Consider the following 16,246-nt stretch of genomic DNA (forward strand, 5'->3'; position numbering starts at 1 on the left):
ATAATTCAAAACACCTCACCCAACTGGAAAATGTGGGGACAGGAATAGTGCAATGTAAATGGTGGAGACTCGTAATACCCTCTCCCACCTAGAGGCGGCGCTATACAATACACATTTACGTAAATAATTTGTGTCCCTCCCCCTTACTCCCCTCCCCCAAATCCATTGGCAAAGATAAAAACACCCCGATACACTAATTGGGGTCCTGCTAATCCTATATAGCAAGTCTGGATGTAATCAGCCCAGAACTGCCCAGACAACCACACAAACACTGCTCCATGAATTATTGTAAGGATCATCGCAATTTAACTGACAAAATTATTCAGAATCCAGAACGTTTATCAAAAAACCCCCATATATTGGTAAAGTATGCATGTTTGACAAATCACTTGAGACAAATTCAGAGGTTTTGTTGATCTCTGAATTACACATTGAAGATGTCTGTTTTATTGCACTGTTTTACACCAAAAACAGAATGATGTTTGAATGGAGATGTTTACCACCCCCAAGTCAGGATGCATGCAGCAATTGCTGGTGTGACACTTGCTTTCTGTGGCCTGTGTTTAACATCATTGTTTGTTGATGTTTGTGAACCAATCTGCTGAAAACAATCTGATGGAAGCCAATTTGACATCCAATTTCTCTGTAGGAATCCCAGCATCATTCATCCCAATATTTTTTTTACCATCTTTGGCTTTCACCAAGTGTTGTGCAGTCTGCCAATAGAAGTATGCAACAATACTGTTACTTTCTCTAAACCTCAACCAGGTGAAAGTGTTTTTTCAAGGTGCTACCCCTACCATGCTGTATGTGCGGGTGTGCAAAATAGCCTTGGTCGAGTGATCATGAAAATGCAGCTTGCACATGCAGAGTTTTTTCATTTATGTTTGAAAGAAAATTTGAAATTGATTAAAGAAAAAAAAAATTCAACAAACAGCACAATTTTGTCGGCAAACTTAATTTTTCTCCATGTGTATATTTACTTCCACCACCGAAGGTGAAGGAAGTTAAGTTTTCACCCCTTTCTGTCTATTTGTTTGCCTGTTTGTCTATCTGTCTGTGTGCAGGATATCTCAAAAAGTTGTGGACAGATTCGGATGAAATTTGTGGACAGATTCGGTGTGTGGCAAGGACTAATTGATTTGATTTTGGTGAAGATCCGAATCCGGATCTGGATATGACAATTATTTAATCTTTAATGTGATTCTTCACCATTGAGAAATAGGGCCAAAAACAACATAATACTGTGTAGCATGATATTTCAAAAATGTATTGGGCCTGATATGTTCTCGTGGATCAGGTATTATGTGGCGGAGGTATGCGCTCTACCGATTGCCCTTCAAGTTTCTACATGTTCTTGATGATGTTGAATCAGTGTATTTTCCTCGTCTGATTGTTTTCTTTCACTTTGCCCTGATGATAGGAGGCAAAGAGATATATTGAGCGCTCTTTGCTCGAAAAGGAGTTGCTGTTCTTCGCCAGCGAAAGCTTTGGAACTGAATTTGTTGATCCTGTGAGTCAAAATATGGACTCTTTTATGATTTGTTGGGGGTTTGAGATATTTTATTACCGATAAGAGGGATGGGGATGACTTAAAAAATGATATCACGGTGAAGATAAATCATAAAGGAATGTAAGTGGTGTGTACCCACACGTGGTAACAATTTTACACTGTGAGCTGATATTTGACTCCCTGTTGGGAAGGCAATACATAAATACAATGCTGTGCCCATTTGTCTGAAAGCCAATTATTAACTCCTTTCTCTTGCTTGCTTGTGCTTTGCCTGAGAAAAGGATTCTTGGACTCCCGACTGGATCAAGCCAGAGAGCCTTCGGCAAAGGCAACAGTGAGTATCTTTCTTTATCTTTTACTTCCACCTCTTATCTTTTAGTATCTAATGCTAATTAGCCACTTGCAGATTTAACATTAATTCAATGGAACAGCTTAAGCCTATCAAGTTAAATTCACCAGTGAAGGGGTGGAGAAATGTCAATGAGAAGAGTGGGGCAAGCACAGACATCACCAGGGTGTTTTACACACATACAGAATATCCCCCCAAAAAATTGAATTAAAAAATATTATTTTCATTATCATTACTTTTTACGAGCAAATACCTCCCGTCGCTTCGCACTTACGGGAGTACTAAATGGGGGGGGGGGGAAGAAGGGGGAAGAGAGAGAGGGGTGGGAGAGTGAAGAGGGGGAGCAAGGAGAGGTGGGGGAAGGGAAGACATTGTGAGTTGAGAGGAAGGGAAGGCAGATGTGTGGTGGAGTGTTAATTATGATTCATGCTGTCTCATCAAAATGATTCTGTATTGAATAGCAGTGAAGGTGGATGCAAAATAATGTCTGACATCCACTTTCTACCAGTCATACGATAAACACGGCCTGGCCTTGAGACAAACACTGCCTGGACACGTCCGGAAACAAAACCCAACGGAGGCATCCGGAGCCAAGCCGTCCGGACACAAACACTACTCGGACACATCTGAAGACAAACTCCCATCTGGATTCGTCCAGAGACAAACTCCTATTCAGAGACAAACACCGCCTGGACACGTCTGCAGATAAACTCCCGTCTGGAGATAAACTCCCATCCGGACATAAATACTGCCCAGATACGTTCGGCGATAAATGCCACCCGGACGCATCTGGAGCCAAGCTGTCGAAAGACAAACTCCCACCTGGACATGTCTGAAAACATACTCCCGTCCGGACATGAACACCGCCTGGACATGTCCAGAGCCAAACACTACCTAGACGCATCTGGAGCCAAGCGGTCCAGAGACAAACAAGCTGTCTATTCGGACATGGCCAGAGATAAATATGACCTGCACATGTTCAGAGATAAATACCATCCGGTGTTTATCTCTGAGCACGATAAATACCATCCAAATACCATCTGATAAATACAATCATGATAAATACCAGGAACCATTCGCTCAGGATGACGGAGCACGAAACACTCGCTCAGGACGACGGAGCAGGAACCACTCACTCAGGATTATGGAGAAGAATCATTCGCTCAATATGATGGAGCACATACCACTCGCTCAGGATGACAGAGCACAAACCACTCTGAATGACGTTGCGTGGCAAAAGCATCTGCATTGAGTGAACAATTCTCTCAGAATGACGGAGCACGGTTCCACTATCAACTATAGGGTACTCGGCAAGTGGCTTAAACACTCAAACAAGCACTCCAATTAAAAGGTTGATGGGGAATGGCTGGTCAGGCTGTGGCTGCATACCATATACTCATACAGGATCCCTTTAACTTTAAAGCACACTTCACCGCACATGCAACAGTTGATTAAATAAAATGAAATCGTTTAAATAATGACTTTATCCACAAAAGAGTTGCTGCTTAATGTGGAGCAACCCTGGAGACATCACAAAGTTTAATCGCCCATGAAATAAACATTGCAGATAATCCGCCATGTTGCCTGCTTGTCTGTGCACGCGTGACGTGGTACATCATTCGCGGTCTACGCAAACATTATAACTTTTTTTTAAACGTCAGTTTTTCACCAGATTTGCTTTGATTCCCCTGGAGCACCTCACAAAATGTCCGAAAATATAGACTCAGATGTGACTGACGCTATGGATAAGCAGTCACTCCGGGAGACAGGGCGTGAAGTCTAGCAGTGAATGCATTATATCGTATAGCTTAATGAAGCTGGTTAATTTTGGCACGTTCCTAAATTTTTGGCTCACTCAATATAATATATGAATATATGAAGCATGCGGGATTCCTAAGACATTGTTATGTACGTACATACAAAACTTGGCAAACGTAACCTTAGTTGCTGTACATGCCAAACAGGCTGATGAGGGTGAAGTTGGGTCTCAGAGCTTGGGCCTAGGTCTGGAATCTCAGAGGTCATAGGTTAAAATCCTTGGTGTTAGCAGCTGTTGTCAGTTTAGTGGCCAAGTTAAAAAAACAAACTTCAAACATTTACAAAAGCTCCACTATGAGCCTTAGATCATGTATAAAAAGGTACTCATGAGATCTGTTGACATTCTTATCAAATCCCCTGAGAAATCTGTCATTTTTGGTGAGGAAAGAATGGAATATCCATGCTTATATCAAACACAGTATTAATAATTTGGTGACACAGGTCTTATGGAAACAAAGAACAATAATAATAATAATACACCCGAGCGGGTTTGACGCTCAGCTCGGATACAAAACTTTATGCAACCGAGTGTTAACCAACCTTAGCGACTACGGAAAGTGAAAACAGAATTCAAATTGAATTTAAAATAAATGCTTGAGGCTGCTCGAAGCAAAAATCTCCATATTCTAGGAATCATTCCCAACATCATTATGCAATTTTCAAACCCACGTTTATCGCCGTGAAATAAATACTCCAAGTGTGTGTATTTAATGGCTGTGTCCAGGTCCAGGACAGAGCTGGACCCCAACTAAAAAGGACCCTCGGGCCACCGAGAAGCTCAATCACTCGCTGCCTGCACGTCTGCGCGCGGCGTCACGTGACCAGCCAGCTTGCCGTCGGATGAAATGCCCTAACAAAATGTTAAAACTTCCGTTTTTCACCGGAATTCTTTCAGATACTTGTCGAGCACATCCCCAAACCATCTAAAATATAAACATTAATCTCACAGACGCTACGAATAAGCAGTCCCTCAGGACAGGTTACAAGGTGAAGCAGCGAACAGAAAGCATGTGGTGTCCCTTCCAGGGTTAGGGTTAGGTTCGGGTTAGGGCCATGATTTTGACCCATTCTGCCAAACGGGGCCTCAGCAGGGTCTTCTGAACCAGCTTACACACCCTTGTTTTGAACATCATCCAAAATTTATGCTGTTGTCATGCTGTGTCATAATTTCATTAACTTTTTTTAGTTTTCCTCAGAGCAATAATGCTATGAATGTCGTAGTTATGCCATGCTTATGCCTTGCTTAAGCATCATGCTATGGCTTGGTTTAAAAGGAAATATAGCAAGTGTATCCTTGCAATATGTTCGAGTACACAGAGAATTCCCCTGAATGCTTCCTTCGAGGATTGCCATATTCTACAGTGCATAGCCCTACCTGCAAAGCACATGGGTATGAGTTTGTATTCGGATCCGATTTTGTCAGTAATTCAATCCCGAGTGGACAATTCAAAGGTGTGCTTCTCTGATCTATCATGTCCCTCTTTCATGTCATGGTCAGGTGCCAACTCCTGAAATATCTGTCCACTGTATATCTGTTTCAGAGAACAGCGTAGCACCACATCACGCATCTCTGAGGAAATTGGGAACCTCATGAAGGAGATAGAAGATATGGTTGAGGCTAAGAACCGTGAGTCGGACAACTTTGCCACACAAGTAACGGAAGGTGAGATTATTTTTGTTTACAAAGTCCAGGCTCATGGAAGAGTGGCTCTGGGTATCGCAATGCTGATGGACCTTGATGGTGCAGCTACAAATGGGGATTAAAACATTCTCGGAATGAGATGCTCACAATAGTCCATAAAATAAAAATGTATTTTTTTAATTCTTCAACATAGTATTTCCAAGTTGTGAACAAAATAATGGAAACACCTGGATAAATGAGGAACACCAAGTACATCGAAAGCTTCCACACAGGTGTGGCCCTTGTTTTAATCAAGAAAATGACATCCCAGCATACTTAGGGTCATATGTAAAAATGCTGCACAGGCCTGGTTGCAAAAGGAGACCTCAGTGACACTGAAAGAGGGGTTATTCTTGAGGTGCATTTGGCAGGAGCTTCAGTGACAAAGACAGCTCAATTTGCTGTTGTTTCATGAGCAACGGTGTCTAAGGTGATGCCAGCATGGAACTCTGAGGGAAAGACATCATCAGACAGGGGCAACAATCGTTGGAAGTGCAAACTCCAGAATCGTGATATCCGTGCATTAATTCAAAGTGCAAGGCAAAACAGGGGAGCAACTGCAGATCAATTGACTGCAAATTTCAACTTGGGTGTGAGCAGCCAGTTTCATCAAAAACAGTCCACTGGGAACTCCACAGAGTGGGAAATCATAGTCAGGCTGCAGTGCTTAAACCGCCCATCGTTCCTGACAATGCAGGTTTGCGAGTTCAGTGGTGCAAAGATTACAGGCAATGGACAACTGAGCAGTGGAGAAATGTGATATGGTCAGATGAATCATCCTTCACCAAGTTCTCGATAAACGGATGAGTGCACGTATGGCACCAACCTAAATAACTCTACAACCCTGAGTGCTTGGTTCCAACAGTGAAGGGTTCTGGTGGTTCTGTAATGTTGTGGAGTGCATTTTTCTGGCATGGTTTGGGTGCAGTCATTCCCTTAGAAGGCAAGGTCAATTCCAATCACAAATTAATGGTGTTGAGTGATTATCTTGACCCTATGTTGCAGCTTTTCTTTCCTTTTTGAGGGGGTGGAGGGTGGGAAGGGAATGGGGGGGGGTGTCTTTCAGGATGACAATACCCTAACTACACAGCATGTGTGGTCACCCAATGGTTTGATGAGCATGAATGGCACTGATGTTATCCATATGTCTTGGCCTTCTCAGTCACCAGATCTGAACCCAATCGAGCATTTTTGGGATATTCTGGAATGATGCCTGAGACGGCGTTTTCCAATTCCATCAAACAGATGTGAGTTGATTGACTTTCTCGTGGAAGAATGGTACCGTATCCCTCCCACAGAATTCTAGATGCTGGTGGACTCGATGCCACGGTGCATACAGGCTGCCAAAGTTTAGGAGTGAGAGAGACAGACAGACAGACAGACAGACAGACAGACAGACAGACAGACAGACAGACACACAGAGACAGAGACAGAGAGACAGAGACAGAGAGACAGAGACAGAGAGACAGAGACAGAGAGACAGAGACAGAGAGAGAGACAGAGACAGAGACAGAGACAGAGACAGAGACAGAGACAGAGAGACAGAGAGACAGAGAGACAGAGAGACAGAGAGACAGAGAGACAGAGAGAGACAGAGAGAGTTCCAATGCCCAATTAAGTGACTTTACATTGGTGTTTCCATTTTTTTTTCCACTACCTGAATGTTGTGTCATTAGTTCGTAAGAAAACTATTTTCTTTCTAATCAGAAAGTACAGTAGCATTCTGAACCTAGGGATCATCTGGAAAAATAAATGGATTCCCCAATCACATAATACAAACATGATATCTTAAAAACTCTGCGAAGACAGAGGCATGAACTTTTACAAGGATCTCTTCCATTAGCAAGTGTTTTCAGAATAAGCAAGACTCCTCATATGTTAATAAAGTATCACTAGATCATAGCAAAGTGGCAAGTGGTGAAAGAAATTGCTGTTTTTTTTCTATGAGAGCGTGCTCATGAAAGAGCAAAGTGAAATTGACAGTTGGGTAGTGGGGCAACAATTGGGCATAACCAGCAAGGGAATGAATGAACAAGAGAGAGTGAGAAAGTTTAGGAGTGAGAGAGAGAGAGAGAGAGAGAGAGAGACAGACAGACAGACAGACAGACAGACAGACAGACAGACAGACAGACACAGAGACAGAGACAGAGACAGAGACAGACAGAGACAGAGACAGAGAAAACACACTGAAACCAGCAAGTAAGAGGATTTGGTTAGGAAAGGTTAATGGAGGTAATAAAGATCAGGGCTTAGGATGGAGAAGGACACGACTTGATGGTCACTGTCTACTTGAAGTCCTCGAGGGAAGAGTTCATCAAATGGGCAGAAGCTTTGGAAACATTGCTGTGTGTTGTGAATGCAACCTTGTTCATACGTCAGTCAGGGGAGGGAACTCTCACGTCACATATTTTTGAAATGCTAATGTAAGAAACTTTATCCTATATGTCGTGATTCAGTTCCTAACAGTTATTTAATGTCATCTATTGAATGTCAAGTGTTAAAATGAAAATGTGCGTTATGTTTCACCGAAGCCAGTTATTTCAAGAAATTAATAATTGATTCACACAAAGAAGAAGAACGTAAAGAATTAAGAAAAAAAAAAGTTTTTCTGAAGATGTAGGGATGGCTCACAGCACCAAAATCTAATGCAACAAGGTTGGGATTCTTGCATCAAAACAATATTCAACCCCACGTGAGGCATACTGACATATTTTTTTCTTTTCTTTTGAATTTTTTTTGTTTAACTTGTAATCAAGAGCTAAGAGTATGATTTGATCCTCACCATACCACGAGATGTGTTGCTCATTGTTGCTCACATATATATATATATATATATATATATATATATATATATATATATATATATATATATATATATATATATATATATTGTTGTGGTTACCAAATTCGCAAACCACCATTCAGGTCCCTTAGGTGAGGTATCTCGGCAAGTATATGTGTAGTTAGGCCCAAACCCGTTGTCTAGTGGGAATACATGTCATTTATGCGTGCTGCGACTCTTCAGGATAGCCGTTTTTCTTTTACTATCTTTAATTTGGACCAACCGCCATGATTACCACCACAATCACAACATCAACCACCAACCACAACGCCGCTTCACCACAACCGCCACGACCTTCCCGTCACACCTCGCAACCGTAGCATCGCCACCGTTCTTGCCCCGCTGTGGGTACCGGTGTTGGACTCGTGCAGGGCGCGCGTCGAACAGCGTGTACAAAATCACGGATTTTGTGCTTCAAAAACGGATCAAAAACGACACACGCCCACTTTTTGCCGTCCAATCGGTGAGCGAGGGGCGATTTGGCCCCGCCTCCAGGACGATCGATATATGCAAATTTATGGATCAAAAAGCCTTCACGCCCACTTTTTCTCGGGCCAATGGGGAGCGAGGTGAAAGGTCAAAGGGAGGGGGTCAAAGGCGAAGCTACGGGGGGATAAAAGGACCGTGTTCGTCAGTCAGAAGAGGGTCGGAGAGTCCAGAGGCGGAGAGTAGGAGAGTCGGAAACAGAGAGTCAAGACTTCACGGGCGGTGGAGCTGCTCGTCGTGTGCGTTGGAGTCGGAACGGAGGGGACGGAGCTGTGGAAAGGCGGCGACACCAGACGAGGGGGTGCTCGCGTCGTGCAGGGAGCTGCACCCGAGGGAGGCCGACAGCGCGACCTGGCCGAGGTGGAGACGCTCGTCGCGGGATAATAAAGATCCTCTATACCCCGAGCATCAGCAACCCCCTCCTGTTTCCCCCCGCGCTGAGATAGTGCGACCAAGGGGGCCCCTTTCCCACCCCCTACCAGACACCGTCCGCGAGGCCCGCGGAGTTGAGGCGCCATCGCCGCTCCGCGTCTCATCACCAGACGGGTAGGCGCGACCCGGTCTCGGCCTCAGGCCCGCCTCATCCTTGAGGGTATTTCTTTTCCTTGGTTTTGGGTATGTGTTGTCGGCGCCGTCTGTGAAGTAGAATTGCATAAGTGTTGCCGTGTGCTCGCGTAATCGGTATTAGATCTGCATTGTCGCATTTGCTTTTTGTGTAAAATTGCATTGTGTTTTTCTTCTTTTCTGTGTGCTTTTGGTGGAATTGAATATGTGTGCTTTCCGTTCATCGCGAATAAATGTGCTTTGTGTTGAACTGTTTCCCGCTTCGCTTCGTCATTTCTTTCATTGAATCCTCATCTTGCTTCACGTAAAGGGTTGGTAGTGGGCTGAATACGCCCGATAATTAATCGAACCGTCGAGGTCGACGATAACACCGCTCGGTTATCCCGATAGTACGGAACGGGTCGCTTAAGTGGCCCGTGTCCGAAGTCGACCTGCGGCGAGGTGCGATCGCCCGGTCTACCCTCCGCGTGGGTACTTAGGTAGGTCGAATTTGGCGAGCAACCCTATCCCACGCGGGGGCTGATTGGCTCGATCGCGGTGAGACCGAAAGGTCCACCCGTGACTGGTTCCCGGCGTTAGTCCGAGAGTGTCACGACTGGATTGTCCGTCCGGTGGGCGACGTGCCGCGATTCGAGTTACGTGGCCGTCAGCACGCCGGCGGGCGCGAATCCCCAACAATATATATATATATATATATATATATATATATATATATATATATATATATATATATATATATATATATATATATATATATATATGTATGACCCCTTCCACACTCCTTGAGCCCAATTTGCTGCATAAAGCAACCAAAGAAGACTTTCACAAGGTGAGTGCTGATGCTGTTTCAAACCCCTTCAGAGTCCCTCAACAACTACAAAGACGTTCAGACATTGTACACACATGAGTAATCCCAATGCTATGCACCCCCTCAGACACCGGACCGGTTTCATCACTTATTGGCGAATCATCAGTAATGGCATAGACAGCAATACATACCAATGAGGCTCCCTCCATTTACAAGTGAGAGATGTGGGTTGGTCTTTCTATAGATACATATATACGTACATACATACATACATACATACATACATACATACATACACACATTGGGACCATACTTTGTGCAGAGCATTGCTGCTGCCGAAGCAGTCTCCTTGGCTATTGGGCACAATCCTGGATTGTCGCCACTCCGCCACAGTCTGCCAGCATGCTGGCACTCATTTTGCTGATCCCGGAAGGATGACAGGTCGAGTTAACCCCACCTGGTATTAATTCAACAGCTGAGCGGGATTTGAACTCAGGACCCCAGGATCCTAACCCACCACCCTAACCATTAAGCCAACACCAGGCACATCTATGTCTATATCTATATATCTACATCTATACACACACACACACACACACACACACACACACACACACACACACACACACACACACACACACACACACACACACTGTACAGGGCGAACCCGGTTAATTCGAGCAGCCAACAAACTGACACACAAGCAGGCTGACTGAAAGACCGACTGCGACTGACTCAAAAGAGAGTAAACTGAATCCGCTCTGTCCTTTTTATGGGCCTGGACAAAGGGAGGGGCCGAGAACCGGATCATGACGAGCTACAGGAAAAATCCCGCTCCTCTATTGGGCCACAGTGGCCGTAACCATGCCTCGCTTTGTCTCGGAACTGGAAAGGGGGCAGTTACTCGCTAAACTAGACATGGTTCAGAGCTTTGAGCTTTATATGGGGCCACGGTCCTCGGACACATGTTTTGGCCCCGAACTTGCGCTGCTCTTCATTCTATCATGGAATTGTTGTGAAATCCTCATGCTTCCTGATGGTCCCTTCATTAGCCGCAATGAACGTTTGCACCTCACGTTATGCCTTCAAGCAACTCGACCCATGTCCCCTCCATGTCCCCTGACGCTTCGGTGCAGATTTGATGATCATGGAGCAGGGTGCTCTTGCCTTAGCATTTGTAGTGAAAGATGGTGAAGATGTGGCATTCGTACTAATGATGATCGCCACGTGGCGTCCATGGTGAAGGCTGAGTGCCATATGGCACTCGTCGTGAAATGGGTGAATAAAAGTCGCGAGTTGGCGTGGGTTGTGGAAGGGATATTTTTCCCAGTTGTAAGAAATTGGTTGTGGTGAATGTGGTGAGGTTTTGTGAGCGGGATGAAGTCTGAGGTGAGGTGGTGGTTGGGAATTGGCATGCACATTTGAAAGGAGAATGGGCGTGCAAACTCCAAAGGAACGATGTACAACTGTGTGTACATTGTCGGCACGAAGCGCTCCCAGCGCGAGCATGCTGGAGACACCTGTAGAGTGTTAAGCATTCTTATTTGCATGGTTCATGTAACGGAAGGGAAAAGGTCAAAGGTTAAAGTGAGGATATATGAGATATAAAAGACCTCACTACATGAGTCCCATGCAATACATGTTTTCCTTATTATCCACTAGACATATGGAAGGGACTAATTAAGACATATACAATTGAAAGAACTGCCTCTGGGGATCGCTGTACATTGTGTTCCATTGTCTCGGAGGTATGCAGTTAATATATATATATATATATATATATATATATATATATATATATATATATATATATATAATGGTGTCTCTTGGACTCAATTTGTGAGGATCTCATTCCGATGACTTTTTAGCAGTATGACATCACAACCAATAATGTTGGTCATCATTTGAACTTAGGTTTTCGAATCACAATGTCAATGTTATTGATTGAATAGACTTTCCTCGACTGGGACAGTCAGTATGCTGTGCTCAAGCCTTGTATTTTATTTACAATTTCATGTAATTGGCATTTCCATCTGTGCACTTATTATCGGGTGATACTGGGATTTCAGTCAAATCCCTTATGCTATGTTCATTTGTCAGTTGTCCACCATTGTCCTTGTTTATGTACATCATCATACTTCATCTTCAGACAATGTATAATAAAGAAATAAATGAAAGCTGCAGTTTATGTTACCTTATTTTTGTGGATTAAATGGTATCTTCCTGTGTCAAGTTTATTCTTAAATCTATGATTCAGGATAAACCTTGTACGCAGTTATTTATCATATACTGTACTCAATATTTTGAATGTTCGTGTCGATCAAGGCGAACTGTGTGACATTGATTCTGATAATCTTTCTGCATAACTGTATGTTCTGAGGTGCTCCCCATTGCTGTTTGACAATTTGCTTTCCACTATCATTTCCTAGGTGGTCCCTTGCTCATGGATGGTGTGACTCTGACTCAAGAAGCTGAACAGCTAAATGGCTCTGGCAGGGTCCTGCTGGATGACGTTATCTCCAATGAAGAGTGCACCCGATTATTCGATCTTGTGAAGGTACTTTAAACATACATGTGTTTCTGACTTTGAAGAAAAACAAATGTTTGCTCATTTTAAAAAATGTAATTGTTTTTTTTATAAATTGGTCAGTGTGTTTTTTTGATTTATATATACATTTACACATACATGTACTGTATGTGTTTAAACTAATTCAGTAACAAAAATAAATAAATAATAACATTGAACTGGATATTATTTAACTCTTCCATCATTCCCCGTACACTTTTTAAACCTTATCCTCCTTACCTGTGTCAAGTATAGATTTGTACGTAGAAGTAACCTTTATAAGCTGTTATAATGCACAGATATTCGTTTCATTGGCTTTGCTTTTCCATACTGAACCTTACCGATTCAATAATTAATATTACTTTAAAAAGTGTACTTATTACATTAGAAACAACCGCTCCCTTCAGGAGCACCCTTGTGTGTGGGAGGGAGGGTGTGGGGTATCGTGGGGGAGGTGAGGAAAATATATTTTGGCTTGTGGCTAATAATCCTTCCTGTCTGCAGCAGGGGTCAGTTAACCACTTGTACTGTGGCATTGTGCAGATGATGATCGTAAGTCATCTCCCCCCCCCCCTCACCTCGTGGAGGGAGAGGCGGGAGGTGGTACGTGCCCACGATCTAACCCTGGGTACCACCAACACGTATGCAAAATTTGATCGGCCCAGACCTGTTTTTTTCTCTGACTTTTCAAATGTACACACAGACATACAGAGGATTGTCTGATTAGTCCCCTGCTAGTTTCATCTGAGGGGACTATAGGTTTGCTCTCCATCTGTCTGACCATCTATCTGTCTGTCGCACCTGTGGTTTTCCAGACTTTTTCCCATACCCTTTTACATCTTCAATTGAAACTTGGTGCATGACTTTATTACGATAAGTTACAGAGCAAGTTCGAGTTTTAGTGCGTTTCGTCAATTTTTCACAGTTATGCCCTTTTTAGCACAAAAGTTCAACGAATGAATCACAAATGCAGCAATGCCAACCCTCCCGATTTCATCGGGAGGCTTCCGAAAATTCACCCAAACTCCCGCCCTTACGATCACTATCCTTATCCTCCCGAAATTTTGATATTTTTGCACTGTTCACTAATCAGAATGTACTAGTATGAGAATTGAATGAAAAGCATCGTCTGCTACGTATAGCATGTGGTAACTCCATAACGTTCGCTGCTACCAAATTGTACGTAAAAAATTGCAAATTCAAATGAGGAGCAGCGAAACATTGGGTCTGGATCTCGCTTATGCGATCATGCACTGAGATTTAGTGCATGCGGTATGTGTGCAATACAGTGCATGCGGTATGTATGCACAGTGTATATGCATGCGATACGCTCACTGCATGCAGCTGGGCCCCGTACCAGCCCGGCGGTCGCGACCACCGTGCGGTGTTTAACAGCCGCTAGAGTTCTACGAGTCGCGCTGCAGCTGTGGAACATCGACTTCGAAGTTACCGATGCTTCAAGCCCTCGATGTTGATTACGAAATGGCAGAAAAGAAGCTTACGAAGACCAATAAATGGTCTCAGAAGTACAAGACCGAATACAGTCTCCAATACCCGTGTATTCGAAAGTCTGAAAGAGGAATTCATCATGCGTATTGTACAGTATGCAGCGTTGATATTTCAGTTGAGCACGGAGGTCGCGATGATATTCGGAAGCACGTTGGAAGCAAACGGCACACAGACATTGCAAAGGAGAGATCTTCGAGCACGAGTACCGGTACACTTCTGAATTATTTCACCAAACAAGGGACAAGCGAGGAAGAGGATGTTACCCGAGCGGAACTTCTCTTTAGTGGATTTATTATGGAACATAACTTGCCCATATCAGTCTCAGATCATGCTGGACCTCTATTTCAAAAGATGTTTCCAGATTCAAAAGTTGCTTCAAAGTATGGATGTGCAAGAACAAAAACTTGCAAGATGTGCAAGATGTGCAAGAACAAAAAATAAAAAATAAAAAACAAGAACAAAAAGCAAGAAAAAAAAAAGAAAAAAAAAAGAACAAAAAAAAAAAGAACAAGAACAAAGAAGAAAAAAAGAACACTGGTCAACAATTTTTTACTTTCTGAATGTTGTCTAGATTTCTACAAGTGAATTAGGGTATTCTGGCACTGCTGAATCAGGAAATGGCATCCGTTTCTCTCCATCAGGTCAGGTTTTTGTGCTAAGTTGATTTGAAAAAATCAGATCTTGTGACAAAATCAATTACATTTTTGTGGCATTATCAGCTGATTTTTGTCAACACATATCATCCTAAACATGTTTTTAAGAAAAAAAATGTTTTGCCAACAACATTTATTGATTACATGATAGAAACATCGATTACTGTCATCTGAATGGTGGGCATTGATAAAGGTAAGTACAAGTAAATTGCATGTTGCGTCACCACTGTTCAAACTTCAGGGCTTGAACTTCCGTTTCTTCGAACTCCTGGAATGTTCAGCGGCAGGGAGGTCTCTCTTCAGATTCCAACAGTAGTCAGCCATCATGACTGCGTCCCAGCGACCCTGATACCTGGTCTCCATCTCCTTCATGTCCTGATGGAATCTCTCCCCCTGCTCGTCACTCATTGAACCCAGGTTCTCAGGAAACCGGTTCATATGTGAAAATAGGTAGTGCATCTTGATGCTCATGTTGCAGCCCAGGTTTCTGAAAGCAGTCAGCATGTTGTTGACAAGTTCTGCGTAGTTTCTGGCCTTATTGTTGCCAAGAAAGTTCTTCACTACCAAAACAAATGTCTTCCACGCTTCCAGTTCCACTTCGTTCATTGAGTTTTTGAACTCTGGATCTCTGATGAGCTGACGGATCTGAGAACCATCAAAGATGCCAGCTTTCAACTTCTCCATGGTCAATCCTGGAAAAGCCTGGCACAAGTAAGTGAAGCAGTCACCATCTTTGTCCAGAGCCTTGGTGAACTGCTTGATTAAGCCGAGCTTGATGTGCAGCGGTGGGAAGAGTATTCTGTCTCTGTCCACCAGAGGGTCGTTGATGACGTTCCTTTCTTTGCATGGCACCAATTCCTCCCGCACAGGCCAGTCCTTCTTCGTGTAATGCTGAGCACGGTCCCTACTATCCCACATGCACAGAAAACATGGGTACTTGGTGAAGCCAGACTGTTGTCCCAACAAAAGTTCACCATCTTCAGGTCAACACAAATAAACCACTTATGCTGATCATAACCAATTTTCTCCAGCACGTACTTCACCGCTTCATACTTCTCCTTCAGTGTAGTCGAGTGAGCGATGGGTACAGAGGGAAACTGGTTGCCGTTGTGTAGCAGAACACATTTCAGTGATCGCTTGCTGCTGTCAATGAACAGTCTCCAATCTTTGGGTTCGTACTGTGGCACTCCAAGCTTGAGCAGAAGCGCATGTCATAAATTGGCGCATGTAGGTATTGTACATTCTTCAGAGTTCGTTATTTCAAGAAATACAACTTTTTTGTATCACATTATTACAAAATCTTCCCCATTAACTTTAGTTTTGATCCACGAACTTTATGCTTTGCCTCACCAATTTTTGGAAGATTTTGAGGTTTTATGACTTCAAACTGATCCCTTTTCGACATAATCACCCAGAACTATCGTACCTGAATACTTCTTGTCATTAAAATAATTATT

The 16,246-nt window shown here is 43.3% G+C and overlaps 1 protein-coding gene across 2 annotated transcripts in view; it reads left to right on the forward strand.

Annotated features, from left to right (window-relative positions):
• Nucleotides 1-16,246, forward strand: part of LOC147018303 (prolyl 3-hydroxylase 1-like) — a 144,876-nt gene that overhangs the window by 102,828 nt on the left and 25,802 nt on the right. For both annotated transcript variants that reach the window (XM_085897840.1, XM_085897842.1), the window contains exons 7-10: nt 1,424-1,513; nt 1,795-1,847; nt 5,222-5,343; nt 12,491-12,618. In XM_085897840.1, the coding sequence (XP_085753966.1) occupies nt 1,424-1,513; nt 1,795-1,847; nt 5,222-5,343; nt 12,491-12,618 (393 nt within the window). The remainder of the gene's footprint in view (nt 1-1,423; nt 1,514-1,794; nt 1,848-5,221; nt 5,344-12,490; nt 12,619-16,246) is intronic.

The sequence above is a fragment of the Eptatretus burgeri genome, chromosome 10 (assembly GCF_056783735.1).
Source record: "Eptatretus burgeri isolate ZD-2024b chromosome 10, Ebu_testis_v1, whole genome shotgun sequence".
Taxonomy (NCBI): Eukaryota; Metazoa; Chordata; class Myxini; order Myxiniformes; family Myxinidae; genus Eptatretus; species Eptatretus burgeri.